This window comes from Rhyacophila brunnea, unplaced genomic scaffold, assembly GCF_057557595.1.
Source record: "Rhyacophila brunnea isolate RB1 unplaced genomic scaffold, BYU_Rbru_1.0 scaffold_13, whole genome shotgun sequence".
In the NCBI taxonomy this organism is placed as follows: domain Eukaryota; kingdom Metazoa; phylum Arthropoda; class Insecta; order Trichoptera; family Rhyacophilidae; genus Rhyacophila; species Rhyacophila brunnea.
The window spans coordinates 29,852,719-29,868,947 of record NW_028232785.1 but is presented as its reverse complement, the minus strand read 5'-3'; the positions used below and the strand labels follow the sequence as shown (position 1 = coordinate 29,868,947).

At 38.3% G+C, this 16,229-nt stretch overlaps 1 protein-coding gene across 3 annotated transcripts; it reads left to right on the top strand.

Annotated features, from left to right (window-relative positions):
* Positions 1-5,588: 5,588 nt before the first annotated feature.
* On the top strand, positions 5,589-15,599 carry LOC147077225 (uncharacterized). Of its 3 annotated transcripts, none has more exons than XM_085940755.1 (4): positions 5,589-5,775; positions 6,318-6,473; positions 7,795-8,109; positions 14,493-15,329. In XM_085940755.1, the coding sequence occupies exons 1-3, from the start codon at positions 5,644-5,646 to the stop codon at positions 7,846-7,848; spliced, it is 342 nt and encodes a 113-aa protein (XP_085796881.1). In that variant the 5' UTR covers positions 5,589-5,643; the 3' UTR covers positions 7,849-8,109; positions 14,493-15,329. The 3 variants fall into 3 exon arrangements, with proteins under 3 accessions (XP_085796881.1, XP_085796883.1, XP_085796882.1); XM_085940757.1 differs by lacking the exon at positions 7,795-8,109 and adding an exon at positions 13,612-14,287 and having other exon boundaries at positions 14,457-15,194; XM_085940756.1 differs by lacking the exon at positions 7,795-8,109 and having other exon boundaries at positions 13,612-15,599.
* Positions 15,600-16,229: the final 630 nt, after the last annotated feature.

The following is a 16,229-nucleotide window of genomic DNA, read 5'->3' as shown; positions in this document are numbered from 1 at the left end:
TGCAGGGTACTGAAAGCAACAATATAACTTTACTATGCAATGTAAGATTACACCCAGTATATTTCAATAATAAACGGTTATCAAATAAGAGTTAGGTATAGATGTATGAACGTTTGTTGTTTGGTGTATGATCCAACATCTATTATATTCTGCAGAAGGTTGCGTCGTGTGTGCGACATCATATGTTCGGGACACAATAGAAATGAGACACAGTGAGTATTTTCTTGGGTTTATATTGTAGTACTACATTTTAGATTGTACACGCCATTAAGAGGGTACTTCAGTGAAACGGCAAATAATTTTCAACTATAGGTACGACGAAATTTTGGACTCGCTGGCAATCAGAGAGCGAACGTCGAGCTGTGAACACGTCAATTTATTTCGTGATGGCGACGGTGGTATTAATTCATAAATCGTGTAAAGATGACTGAAAAACGTTACCCATTTACTTGAAAAAGAAGACAAGTCAATGAATTATTATTATTATTGTTACTAATAGAACAATAAACAGAACATTAAATGGACGCATGTTGGATTTATACGAAAAATAATATTTCGTTCGGCACGCGTCATTTGCACAATCCGCGCAACGCCTAGCCTTGATTTTTTTAGACCATGCCTCAACTTTACTGAGGTATAGCCTTAAAGGAAACTGTCAAATTGATATTGATTTTAGTTACATAAGATTTACATTATGATTTTAATTGTATTGGATATTACACGGAGTTGCGCGTGTATATTTTGACTGTACAATAAAATTCAAGGCTGAAATTGCAACTGAATGATTGTTGACTTGTCATTTCCGCTTAGTATTATTGTCTATGTTCTACAAATGAACATTATTATATAAAATAATACTTCGGTTGTAGAGTTGAATAAACCTCTACATAGGTACTCATATATTTTTAATTTGAAATAAAAACAAAACGGTAGGTATAGCAAAGATATAAATGTGATATTTATGAATCGTTTTGGAAGAACCATATATCGTCCGGATCTAAATCAGCCATCTTCATACCAGAAAAAATCACTAATCATGTTTCTAATGGATTTAAGTTTAATATTATTCGATTCTAGTCAATTTTTGCGACCCGGGTTCGCCTTTACTAATATGTAGGTATAAATACCCAATTACTATTGTTCCCAGAATGGTCGATTTTACACCTTTTCAGTGTGGTATTTTTATTGTATATAATTACTAATGATCTATTATTAGGTTTTGACGATTAATATACGCTTATCTATTGTAATATTAGTGATAAGGTAGGGGCTTTTTACAAACACTTCAACAATCCAGAATTTGTTTGTTATATTTTTTTATTGTGATCCTTGACATAATAGGTAGTTGATAAAGTTTTTACCTACTTTATTGTATTGATTTGTTATATAAGTTACAGTTAATTGTATTGGTTGTCAGGGTTTTTTGCCTTTTGGTGAATGTACATAGTGCCTGAAGATGCCGAAAGGCGAAACCCGAGTCGCAAAAAAACGACTCAAATGGAATAGAAAGTACAAAGCTTAAATCCCTTATAATTTAAATTCAAATTCCACCCAGTACCCTCGGTCTATAGTATTAATATTATTAATACTTATGTATTACAAACATTACCATTTGACTCGAATTTTTCAATTAAATTACGAATAGGTAGTGAGTTGTAGGTCGATTATTTTAACCATAGATTTTACGTAATGCCTGAAATGTAGCTCAAATAGATTCATTATTATTGTAATAAATTTGTATATGCTCTACAACTGTACATCTTTCTATGATGATTTGCTAAAAAATATTGAATTAAATATCAATAATTTTGGTGAGAATCAGACAAAAATGGCTGCTATGACGTTTTAGCCCTTAACCAGGTAATGGTAATATCCTTCCCACATACAATTTGGCTGTGTTTTATCGGGCAATGGTTTAATGTTACCCACTATCTGTCAAAATTCAACAACGAATATATTGCCTACAACTCAAACATAATGCCGTGTGAATAGGAATGCATCCGCAAGTTTGACAGTTAGTTGTTTTACATGTCTCGACTTGTACGGCCATTTCTACTGCAAAGCAGTTAAATAATATCATAATGTCGAAAAAACACAATGTAAGTCGCAATATTTGTTTATATTTTGTAAAATATAATGCATGGAATTATGTGGGGATTATACCATCTTTGCCCGTTATCGCTTATTATTTTTATTACCATGAAACTAAAAAATCCCTATTTAGTATACTTTTCAGATACTTACCTCCAAGCCAAATGGAAATTGAAAACATTATATAAGCAAGGAACCTAACCTAATCTAAGGCAAATAAAGGAACATTCAGACGATGCAGGTTTTGTAGTACAAGACAGGTGGAAAAAAGGTCCAAAAATATGAATGCAAAATCTGCAAAGTGCCCTTGTGTGTAACTCCGTGCATGGAAGATTTCCATACAGACAATAATTATTAATAATTAATATGTTTCCCATTTTCTCTGTGTTTTGATTGATTGTAATAAATATAGTATAAAAAATTGCTTGCTTTATTTTGAAAATGTCAAGCTGTGGTAATATACAATATCCCACAAACTACTTGTTAAACCTCTCTCTTACCAGGCTTTGTTAAAATCGTTTCCACATAGTTTTTCAGGAGTTTTCTTAGACATATAATTCACAAATAAATAAAGGTTATATTAATTTATTGAAATTATAATTATTGCTCTAAAAAGTTCCTGGGGCCTGCTTAAAATGAATCTATAGTAAAAAAAATTAATAATCCTTTACATACAAACGGTACAAATATGTTTATACCTACTATCATTATTAAATCGGTCATAGCAATCAAATACGATTAAATTGCAGGAAATTAGTTGTAAAAATATTAACCTCGAAATCGCAACTAGAATCGTTGACATTCTCTTGCTTTATGTAAGTGCACGCGTCCGGACTGTTTGGGTGTTTTATTATTATTGGTACATCAAACCAAGGCTGCCTTTTTCCATCAGGTTCACGATTTATATCCATGTTTAGAAGAGGAACGCTGACCAGCTGACAACTTATTTAAAACGACGTTTTGACAACTTACTCATTTATGCTTAAATAAATGTGTTGCCATAAAACAAACAATACTCCGCAGAAAAAATAAAGGATTTTATTAGTTCAATTTGTGTAGGTACTCCTGTTTTTAATTAGTGTATATTGCCGGCGCTCCATTGGCACGCACGTCAGACGTTACAGTCTTCGGCCTTTTTTCGTGTGGAGCACCCCAGATCTGCGGACTTTTTAATCTGCAGACCAGGCTTGTTGGATTTCAAGTTATATAACTCTCCGAATTGCCAGACTTCGTGCATCGATCACGGATTCGGACAAAAAAAAAATCTGTAATTGTTTTAAACATTTTCATTGATTAATTTGTTAATTTACACATTACAAAATGAGAGATTAATCAATTATTTTTTATTTGTATTAATGAAATTCATAAAAGAAAACGTAAAACTTGTATTGTTTTCACTGCAATAATGTTTTATGCAAGTTTACACAAGAACCTACCTACACAAAATTATTATTCAATCGGACATTAAAATAAAAAGACATTACGATAATCGCAACTTTTGAATTATTTTGACAGCTCGACGCTTTTTATTGTCCTTGGACTTTTCGCTCTCGCCAATGTAGCGCTGGCTTATTATGAGTCGGAGTGTCAAATGGCTGCGATCCATTTATCGTAAAAACAAAATCTGTTAACGGCTCACATGCCGAACGTAAGTCAAAAAATGGAATTTTATGGTATTTTCAGAGCATAACCTTGGACATCCCTAAACGTTGTAGATAATCTATTTATATAATAATTTTGAAGCGTTATTATCCTTCATATTTATTTAAAACATTCGATGACTGCATAAAGTATTTTTATTATAATATAGAATTTAATAGGATTCTTTTAAAGCTCTCGATCATGTTTTGAAATATAGTGATAATGTTTTGGAATATAGTCATATTTCAGGTCATCCATGTGCAGTGGTGTTAAGATTTTTATATTAATTTTTAAACGTACCTAGGTACTTTGTTGTGTCACTGAGTTTCAAACCCCGCTATAACTCTTTTTCATTACCTATGTTGAGAAAATCAACAAAAACTTTTTGAACTAAAAAGAATTTTGATTGCTTCAGTAATGTTATAGAGGAATTTGAAAGACACATTGATTTTGTTTCATAAATGACAGTTAATCGTCGCGGATTTTGATAGAGGCGATAAAATTTTCATGTAGATTGTAGACTTTAATAACGAATCCAACGATATATAGGTATATCTTAATTGTATTTCAAATTTTGAAACTCAGCGACAAGTATCATCTTTACATATCTCCAATATCTAAGAAAAGTGATGCATGGAAACATTACAACAAGATAATAATACCATCTGTGCTTCAGTAGACAACATTGCTAGTCTACGGTTTTAGATAGGTGGGTACATCTAAAAATACACTGACAACTTTCAAAACTCGCGAGTGACTAGCAAACATAGTTAATGAATACGTGTATTAATTAAGGCGCTAAGTACCAAAAACATAAAAACTGACATTTTATAGAAAAATGTTCTACATACCAACGCCAATAACTTCAACTATTGTCTAAGTGCCTCAAGCAAATCAAAAAAATACAGCAAAATAATTAAACCTGTCGACGTTGTAAATCCGTTGGCGTGTTTTATTTATAATGGTGTAAGTAGCACTGCAGTGGTCAACGGCTTTCAATATAAAATAGCTGACGATGGTGTGTTGACACTTGCGAGTTCTTAATACCTAAAATTATAGAAGCTGCCGTGATTACTTCACACTGTAAAACTACATTTTCAAAAGGTCTGCTTCATGAAATTTTACTGCAATGACTCGGTATTTTGTAACTACGGGCAATACTACTTTTTGGTACTTAGAGCCTTATTTAATACACGTATTCGTTTCATAAATTTTAAATTATGTAAGTATATAGGTACATACCTATCTATAATTCAAATATAATTCGCAAATATGCACGTGTCATTGCTGCATGACGTCTAAGGACATGGAAATAAACTAGACATTTATAATTAGTAATAGGTAGGTACATTTTGTTTCCAATCAGTAATTAGTTAAAATTTTTAATGGAAATATAAATAATTCTGTTTTTACTAAGTTTAGATTGTTATTTATATATACCTAATTATTCTCCACACCGGACGTCACTGCCTATTATAAATAATTTTGCCGAACTATAATTCGGTGATAAAAAGATGGCAACCAGAGTTGCCAACCCTACTATAATTATAGTATTAATCGAGTCGTCTTTGAAAATTTGGAAAGCTGCGGCCCGCGCCGAAATGTATTTCCTAAAAAAAACGAGCCGACTATGAAAAATAGGGAACCTGCGTCCCGCGGTGAAATATTTTTCCTGAATAAAAACGAGCCGACTATGAAAAACTGGGAACCTGCGGCCCGCGGTGAATTATTAACACAGAGTTACAAAAAACCTTTATATTTTTAACAGATGACAACGCGTACTATATTTTATTCCGAAATAGGTACTATAAATTGGAATTCCACTTTCAAAATATTGCAACACTGATGACAATGTCATAGATTAATAAATTTACTGTTCTGACACATTGTCTAGTTATTATATAACGTAAAATGGATATAATAAAACAAAAACCAAACGATAACTCGATCGATACAGACGAGTACGTGCCCTTAAAACGGTCAATAAGCACAGACGACCGTATTTATATAAAGCAAGAAGATGTCGACAATATTTCTATGGAGGTTAGTTTTAATACAACGTATTAATCGAATAATAACTCGATTAATTATTTTTCTTAGAATTGACGATTTACACATCTTGAGTGTAGTATTTTTATTGTTATAAAGAATAATGACCTATTATCAGATTTGACGATTCATTATAATAATATGCTGTCCAGTGTATTGTTATTAATAAGATAGGGTTTTTACTAATTAGTGTTTTTTACTGACACTTCAGCTATTAATAATTTGTTTATTGTATTTTTTATTGTAACCTCTGAATAAATAGGTAGGGAATTGAGTGTTCGTTGTCAGTGTGTGTTTGCTTTGGTGAGTGTACACGACGCCTGAAGATGCCGAAAGGCGAAACCCGGGCCGCAAAAACGACTTAAATGGAATAGTGCCGAGCTTGAATCCATTAGAATTAAAATTCAAATTCAATCAAGTACCTTCGGTCGAAAGTATTAATATATTCTCAATAACTTACTGCTAGGTTATTATCTCGTAACCATGTTTTTACCATAGTCACTTTTTGATTATTAACATATTATCATCTCTTACAGTACCCAGAAGCAGGCCTTATTGACAATATTAAACACGAGGCTGACCTTCACGTGGTTGACGTCAAGAGTGAGTTTGTCGGAGATAAGTTGCACCCATTCTATGATGAAGATCCTCAACCAGGGCGTTCATGCACAGATCCTACAGCAGAACATTCAGTACGTTTATTTGTATGCATTGTACCTATAGAATATTATCTTCGTGTGATCTTTCATGCAACACGGCTAACAATTAATGTCAGTCATTAACCATCATCATCATCAGCCTGAATCTATCCACTGCCGGATGAAGGCCTCTTCAAGCTGCTTCCACTTCTCTCGGTCCTGTGCATTACGTTGCCACGTACTTCCGCAGAACTTTATCATTTCATTGTTCCAGCGGCCTCTAGATCTACGTGGCGGACGTTTTGTAACTCTTGGATACCACTGGATGACTAGATTTGTCCAACGATTGTCTCTTATTTTAGCTATGTGTCCAGCCTATCTCCATTTAAGGCGTTTAATAAACTCTATTACATCGCAAACCCTTGTCTGCTTCCTTATCCACTCATTCCTCTTTTTGTCCTTTTGCGTTAGGCCCAGCATGCACCTCTCCATACCATGTTGTGCTACTCTAAGTTTCTGGATCTCTCTTTTACTTAGGGTCCATGTTTCACACGCATATGCGATCACGGGAAGCACACACTGGTTGAACACTTTGCGCTTTAGGCACAGTGGAAGGTCACTTTTGAAGACATAATTAGGTATTAATCCTATCCAGTCGTATTATCTACACATATGTATTTAACTACTTATCTTGGTAATTATGAGAAAATACCTACCAGTAGCGAAGGGTGGAGGTAGGGTTTTAAGATCCGCCATAAATATTGCATATATAGTGCACATTTAACTTAGTCATACGTATTTGTTTTTATTGAACTTAGACTACAATTCTTTACAGATTTTATTGGTTAGTTTTTAAAATTCAAACCCAGCCTAAACCAAATCATAAAAGTTTTGGTAAATTTTGGGTAATACGATAAAATTGCGTACACTTTATCATTCATAGCTCAATTAAATTAAAAAAAAAAAAAAAAAAAACCAACACCATCTGTAAATCATTGTAGTCTTATTTCAATGAAAACAAATACGTATGACTGACAAAGTTTAGCGTGCACTATTTATGGTGGATTTTAAAAGCATACCTCCACCCTTCGCCACTGATACCCACAGTATTTGAGTTTGGTATAGAAGTACCTATTATTGTTGGCACATATATATCTTCTAATGTCATTTGGGTGTGGGTACCCATACATTTTATTGGACTTAATGGTCAAGCTCTTTTGCGTTTCCATTTTGTTTTTATAACAAAATTTGCATTAGGGCTACTGCTTCAGGTAAATTGCAATCTTGACACAATATACCTACTTAATGACATTGCACTGACACCAAAAATTTAATAGCATACTTCAGTGAAACGGCAAATAATTTTCAACTATAGGTGCGACGAAATTTCGGACTCGCTGGCAATCTGAGAGTGAAAGTCGAGCTGTGAACACGTCAATATTTTTTCTGATGGCGACGGGGGAATTAATTCTTGTCATCAAATCGTGGAAAGAGGGTCTAGGACGATTTGGCACCGCGAACTGGCCTCCGCCGATTGGCCTCCGGTAATTGGCCGCCGGTACAATCGGACGCCGGCCCAATTGGACGCCGACCCAATTCGACACCGACCCAATTGGCCTCCGGGAGGATTGGACGCCGCACAGTTGAATTAAATGCGCAAAGGAATAGACGTACGTTACGATTTGTTGGAGTAAGTAAGCAAGTCAGTTTAATATGCTTCTATCTTCTCAGTAGTTGTACCTTATACATTGTACCGGCGGCCAATTACCGGAGGCCAATCGGCGGAGGCCCTGGAAAGATGACTAAAAAATGTTGCCCATTTACTTGAAAACGAAAACGTGTCAATGAATATATTATTACCTATGAAAACAGTAACCGTTGTGTGCAGTGCAGCAGTATTTTTACAAAAAAAGGATGTTAGCCACTATAAGATCCATACTTTACACAAGTAGCGTAACCAGGATTTATTAATTGGGGGGGGGCGAGTAAAAGAGTTTAATATAGTTTTCATGCAAATGAAAAAAACCATTTAGTAGGATTTGAAAATTTTATTTACAGAACAAAATCAAGTTTTCTTTTCTTTTTACAAAGCTCTCGAATTATTTCGGCCATGGTTACTTAACATTGGACACTAAAAACGCGCCCAGCGCGTAACGATTAATTATTAAAGTGGTCATTCGATATAATTAGCATGTTATTTAAATGTTGTAATGAAAAAGTAATTATCTAGTCAGCAGTCAATGTATTGTAATCTCTCTGTGTATATAAAATAAGGCCAGTCCATTTAATCTTGACTACGTCTTGGTATGTCACCATGTACACTTTATATTATAATGTTTGTTTTATGTGTTTTTATGTATATTTTATGTATGTTTTTAAAAGGCGTAAGGTAAAAAATGATCTTTCACTGACACTTTGTCGCATTTTGATAAGGCGTCTACAGCATTTCTGCATGGAGTGACTGCATTAGATTTATTAAACTTTTTATAACGTAATTTCAATTCGGCATTTAAAATTGCAAGATTTGTAGAAGGCATATCACGGTCATAAAATTCGCACAGCTCACGAAACTCTTGCAATGCACTTTCGGTTGGAGCAGCTTTTCCGTTTGGTAGAAGAGTTATAAACTGTTTCAGTACTTCGCGATGTCGCATAAAACGTTCATAGAGCTGATTATATATTTGGTCATGTTTTGGAAAAAGGTTCCCGCCTCCGCTCCCGTTATGTATATGCAGTCACGTCGATGCGCAACCGTCTATCGTAACCCTTAGGTGTGCTAGTTCAAAGAATTTAAGCCCTCATTTTTGTCCCGAGCGGAGCCGCACGGGACTGGTGATGCAACCTTGCACCGAAGTGCAAAAGTACCATTGTATTTATTTATCGGCAACTATCAAATTGTCTTTAGTTTGCCGAGTCGCAGGGGGAGTCGGGGTTGTCCCGCTCTCCGTACGCTCTGATGAATTTAGTAAAGGCCTCAAAATTGGCCTCGGTTGCCACCATATCTGCGTGTCTTATTGGGCCCGAATGGGGTCAGACCCAGGCAAAAAACTCCGCTCGTTCGAGGCCCATAAGTGGACAGTCCCACAGTACGTGCTCTGCGTTCTGCTGGTCATGTCCACATGAGCAACCCGACCCATGTCCTGCCAGGCCAAACTCCTGTAATTTGGTCGCAAAGTTTCCATGGCCAGTCAAGAATTGACTGGTCCAGTGAGTCGGCAACAATCTCCTCGTCGTATGTCTCGCCGAGACATCCGGAAAGTAAAGAAATGTCTGGCGGCCCTAAGCGGAGGCCACCCATCTCGCCTGCCATGACGCGTATGCGGTCTTTAGAACCAGCTCACAGTCTTTCGGTATAAAACGCCCTCAACTCTCAGTGGCTGTGTCAAAGGGACACCATCCAGTGTTGTACTGATCCCCCTCAGAAGGAGGGTGATCGAACCTCTTATTTTGACGTGCGGGTCAAGGGGGAAGACTCCCGCCAGAACCGCCAGGGCGTCTGTCGAAGTAGTTCTGTAAGCCTTGGTAAGGCCAATCAAGGCAGCCCTCTGGCCGCCAAGCAGAGCCCTCTTGAAATGTGACAGCGAGGCTTTTGTGTGCCAGACGCTGCAGGCATATCCAGCAAAGCCCATGAATATAGCCCCATAGGCAATCTTCAAGGCACAAGGCTTAAGGCCCCAGTTGTTACCCGCCAAGCGAGAAACCTTTTGGTAGGCCGAATTGACCTTCGCAACAATTACTTGGGCATGTCTCAGAAAGGTTAGCTTGTCATCCAGAGCAACCCCCAGGTAGGTCACCACACGAGAAAACCTGACCCCGGAGTTGCCAAAGCGTACACTAGGTGCTCTTTTAACAATGTTTATTCTCGAGCGGCCCTTGAGGAGGACAGCTTCTGTTTTGCCTGGTGCAAAAATGAGTTTGTTACATTTACCCCAGTCAAGAATTCTCGACAGCGTGTCCGAAGACACGCGCTCGAGGGCCGCACGACTCGACAAACCGACTAGCAGAAGAATGTCGTCGGCATACGCCACAAGCGCGCATCCCGGAGGAAGTGGCAACGTCAGGACGTCATCAAACAGTATATCCCAAAGCATAGGTCCAAGCACGGAGCCCTGTAGACACCCCACGGTGGTTACCCTGTTAATCAGGTCAGTGCCAGAGTCGTGCACAACTTCTCTATTGGTGAAATAGCTTTGCACTAGGGCAAAGAGGTCCCCCGTTATTTGTCTCAGCCGGAGCTTGGACAGAATCAGGGGCCACCATGCGGTGTCAAAGGCACCGGCTGTGTCCAAGAAAAATCCGGCCACAATGACTCCTTCTGAGTCCTCAACAAATTTCTGCGCACACCTGATGGCGTCCTCAGTGGACTTACCTGGTCTAAAACCGAACTGCCTGTCTCAGATAGGGTGAAATCTCTGAAGGTGGTCCTCACGCCTTCTGCTTATCAGCCGCTCCAATGTCTTTCCCAGTACTGGTAGGAAGGTGATTGGTCGGTATGCCTTCGGATCAGATGGAGGTCGTGCGCAAGATTTAGATATGACCCTTAGGAGGCCCTTCTTCCAACGGTCCGGGAAAATGCCCCTGTTCATGCAGTCAACGTATAGCCCGTGTCGCGTTGGGCGCCCGGAGCCAAACCCTTCTAGTGATCGTATTGTCGATTCCATCAGGACCGGGGGCCTTGCCCGCCCTGAAGCCGTCGAATAGGCAACCCACTTCAGCTTGGGTTGGCTCAGAGGAGCATGGAGTCTGCAGTGCTAACGGTGCTAACTCTCTCAACAGGCGAGTATTTTCATCCTCATGTGCCGCAGAAACATCCTGTGGGATTAGGGCCTCCAGCAGGATCGCTGCGGTCTCCGCGTTGTCCGTCGCAAAAGTGCCATCAGGACGCTGCATTGCCGCCATGACTTTGCCGGGCCTTGAGCCTAGCTTCATCACGCGGAAAGGCGGCCCCCGCGGATCGAAGCCCCCCATTTCAGAGACGAAGTCCCGCCAGTGCTTTTTCTTCGCTTTATTTATTCCATTTTTGAGATTTGCCTTTGCAGTTCTGTAGTTGAACAAGACAATTTCATCATATCTGGTTACATCGGTCTGAATTCTTCTAGCTCTTTGCAATTTTCTCTGGGCCCGTCTCATTGTCATTCTAAGAGATGACAGCTTGGGTGTCCACCATGAAGCAAGGTTAGGCGGCCTTGAAAAGGTTCTGCTCAGCGTAGACTCTGCGGTTTCAACAATGATCGAAGTGAGGTCATTGGCTCTCTGATGGAGGTCCTCTACTGGCGCGGCAGAGGCCAGAGTGTTGATGCGCTTATCGAATTCAGTATCAAACAGGTCCCAATTGACCCCGCTCGTCTGTAAGCGCCTGGGAAGTAGTGCGCTCCCGGTTTGGCTCAACGGTGCAGCACCTCGCCCGGCATTGATCGAAAAGGTGATCAGACGGTGTCCGTGTCAACGTGGATCTGCCAGTCTACGGCGCGTGCGACAACGCCACTGGACGTCAGAGTGACATTGATGTGTGACTCGCCATTTATGGTGGAAAAAGTGGCCGGCCCGTTAGGGTCGTTGAGCAAAATCCGTCAAATCATAGGAGGCCAAGAGCTCCTCGAGGTTATCCTTAGTCCTGGGCCTAGAAGGGACCCAGAGCCAAGACTGGACGTTGACATCACCCCCAAAAACAAATTGCTTGCCTCTACAAGCATCTAAGATCTTATCCAACTGTTCAGAACAATAAAAGGTTGGGAAATCGAACTGGAAGTAAGCAGATATCACTATTATAGAGAGCCCCCTGTTGTCGGAAATCTCCGCCACCGCGAAAAGTTCATTGGAAAGGTGTGATAGGTGCAGCACAGCCAGTGCGGGGTCAATCAAAAATATGCAAGCTAGAGACTTTCGGGTGGCTTGCATGACAAGGCCACCGCGCAGACCCCGATTGGGGCCGAAAACGTAAGGCTCTTGGATCATGACAACGTCCGTTTTTTGGACTAGGGCAGCCTCCAAGAATTCAGCAGAAACGGCTCGGCCCTTGCCCACGTTGATCTGAGCGAAGGAGATAATTGCGAGCAGTAGTCCGTGCGGCTTCTGTCTTCCTCGATGCCGTGTAAACGCGCAGGGCATTCAAGGTCGTTGGCCGCGTGATTGTTTGGCTTCTTGTAGCGAGTACAAGCCTGGCACTTTGCTGGTTCCTCAGCCGTGGGACATTCTGCTTTGTCGTGTCCCTCTTTTGTGCAGTGGCCGTAAGTTGTTTTAGGAGAGCAACTCTTCGCCATGTGACCGCACAGATAGCCTTGGTCCGGCCTTATGGCTTAATTTCACGTCGAAGTATCCCTCAGTTGGAAGGCCAGTCGCCTCTTAGGTGTTTGCGATGATTGCATCTATTAATTCGGTCTCAGTTGTGGCGATGGGCACATTGAAAATGATGACGCGGAGGAGTTAACGCCCCGCGACTTTAGCCATAAGACTAGCTTCGCTAAGCCCAGGGGCAGCCAGGAGCCGCTTAGCCTCGTCATCCGTCTTCGGGTGCACTATAATGCCACCTCCTCTGATGAGTCTCACGCCAGTGATGTGGACACAAAGTGCCACTGAAAGAGAGATCCAGAAACTTAGAGTAGCACAACGGGATATAGAGAGGTGCATGCTGGGCATAACGCGAAAGGACAAAAAGAGGAATAAGTACACAAGAAGCAGACAAGGATTTTCGATGTAATAGAGATTATTAAAAGCCTTGAATGTAGATGGCCTGGACACATAGCTCGAAGAAGAGAATTGTTGGACAAATTTAGTCATCCAGTGGTATCAAAGAAGTACAAAACGTTCGCAAGGTAGACCTAGAGGCCGCTGGATCGATGAAATGGTAAAGTTCTACGGATCTGCGTAGAAACGCAATGTACAGGACCGTGAGAAGTGGAAGCAGCTTGAAGAGGCCTTCATCAAGCAGAGGATAGATTTAGGCTGATGATGATTATGATGATGAAATACAGTACGAATCGAATTATCGCTAATCTTTTTTGCCTCCTTGTGGAATTACTCTTGGTACCCACTGAAATCGCTTATATAAATAATATATAAATAATCACTTATGTTTATTTAGGATTATCGTTCCGATCATTTAGATAAGTATTGCATTTAAATCTGCGACACTTTTGATATTTTGTGACGATTTGGCTGTTATGTTTTCACTCACGTTTATTTTGATTTTCAGTTGTTGCCATTAGTCATGAAACACGAAAGGGAAACCGATTCAAATGCTATTCGATTATCTGTTGAAATATCCCAAGAAATCGCCGAGAAAATAGAATTGCATCAATGTCAGCATACACAACCTGACATGGTTGACATTCAGTCCGCTGTGCCGTATGATGAAATCGATATCCACGAACATGATATTAAAAAGGAAATTGCCCAGGAAACTAAGAAGGTCTACCTGGTGCTAAAACGAGCTTCATTTTATCAAAAGAATTTTGTATGCGGCGTGTGCTTTGCTTTTTTCTCATCTAAAAAAATTCTTACAAACCACAAGATTGAGCATGACGTTTCTTTACATGATAACGATGAAAATGAACAAAAAATCAAGAAAACCGTTTTCAATGATAAATCCTTCAAGAAACATAAAATGGTCCATAGTGGTGAAAAGCCTTTTAAATGCGATTTGTGTGATTACAGATGTAGCAAGTCCTCTCACTTAAAGAGACATAAAATGGTCCATAGTGGTGAAAAGCCTTTTAAATGCGATTTGTGTGATTACAGATGTAGCGAGTCCTCTAGCTTAAATATACATAAAATGGTTCATAGTGGTAAAAAGCCTTTCAAATGCGATTCATGTAATTACATGTCTATTCAGTCCACTCATTTGAAGAGACATAAAATGGTTCATAGTAGTGAAAAGCCTTTTAAATGCGATTTGTGTGATTACAGATGTAGCAAGTCCTCTAGCTTAAATATACATAAAATGGTTCATAGTGGTAAAAAGCCTTTCAAATGCGATTCATGTAATTACATGTCTATTCAGTCCACTCATTTGAAGAGACATAAAATGGTTCATAGTAGTGAAAAGCCTTTTAAATGTGATTTATGTGTTTACAGATGTTATCAATCCGATACCTTAAAGAAACATAAAATGGTTCATATTGGTGAAAAGCCTTTCAAATGCGATTTGTGTAATTTTGGATGTACTCAGTTTGCTAACTTAAAAATACATAAAATGGTTCATAGTGGCGAAAAGCCCTTCAAATGTGATTCATGTGATTTTAGATGCAATCAGTCCGCTATCTTGAAGGTACATAAAATGCGCCATAGTGGCGAAAAGCCTTTCAAATGCGATTCATGTGATTACAAGTGCATTCGGTCCTATCGCTTAATAGAACATAAGATGGTTCATAGTGGTGAAAAGCCTTTTAAATGCGATTCTTGTGATTATAGGTGTATTCGGTCATCTCACTTAAAGAAACATAAAATAGTTCATAGTGGTTATAAATAGACATAGACAATCCAGTGTCTTTTTTTGGGACAGACTCTAATATTACAACATTTTTCAATTAAAAAAAAAACATAATATTATTTGAGAATGTACCTACTTTGGAAGAAAAATATCTCAACACCTGTGTTTGAAAAATTTTGCACACCGCTATTTCGACCATCTTTACTCAAAAAAATGACTGTAAACGTTTTCGTTAACAATTATAATTTATTACAAATCAAAAGTAAAACATAGCCTATTTAATGGCTTAACTGGAACGTGATATTGGCTTTTGTGATGAAACATAATTATTATTATTGTCTAAATTGTAAAAAAAATAAATATTATAAACTGCTAATAAATAAATTGACATGGGATATATGACAAATATTATCGTAAACTGTAAAAATATGTATTTTTGTGTATGAAGTGTCTAAATATTGTAAATATACAACATACCATTGTTTGCATTGTTTACCAACTCAATATTTACAAAATTTATTGATATATAATTTAAGTCATAAATTTAATAAAAGTTGCAACATTCAGTCTTTACCCAACCGGCCAAGCCACAGCCCTTAATATCACAGCTGAAAATTACAAACCTCCAGCATTTAGAACACACGAACGACGCCGCGCAAAATCAATTATGTTGCATCGGCGGGCAAAACTTCCGTCCCACGCTAAAATTAATGCATTACATTTCCATTCCGCGCGCAACTTCGTCCCACGCCAAAAATACACTGAAATGTTTTCCCAAACGCGCCTAAAGAATTAGTATAACTTCAAAAATGCGTTTATAATTCATGAAACCTATTTTTTTGAAATATGAAATAAATGATATTGACATGTTCAAGAGACTTTATCGATACCTAGGAATTTTCAGTATATAGAAACGATGATATTGGTAGAGGTAGAGATACTATACTATTTAGAGAAATTAATAAAAAAATACGTATAGAGTGGACGAATTAGTTGTTAATAGTACTAAACTTCAATAAAAAATAACAAAATACACTTGCTCTCATGATGAAATGGGCCTGACAGCTAGTGCAATATTAAAATCGTACCTAATCTGAATGATTTCATATATTATGTAGATACTACGAAAATATAGTCTCTGTTCTGGCAGAACACACTAACTGTTTCGATTTGAGTAATTTGACTTTGAAGTTGTTAAAATGTTTGAAATAATGGTCTATCATGTGAGTTTATTAAGTAATCGTAAAAAGGATGACTTTAAAATAAAGACTGTTTATTTATTAAGAAGGTTTCCAGACGGTAAAACTTGAAATAAGGAACATTTTGGTATAACTAACTCAATATGTTTTATTTTCGAATTAGTGTCTTCTGCCAGAACAGTG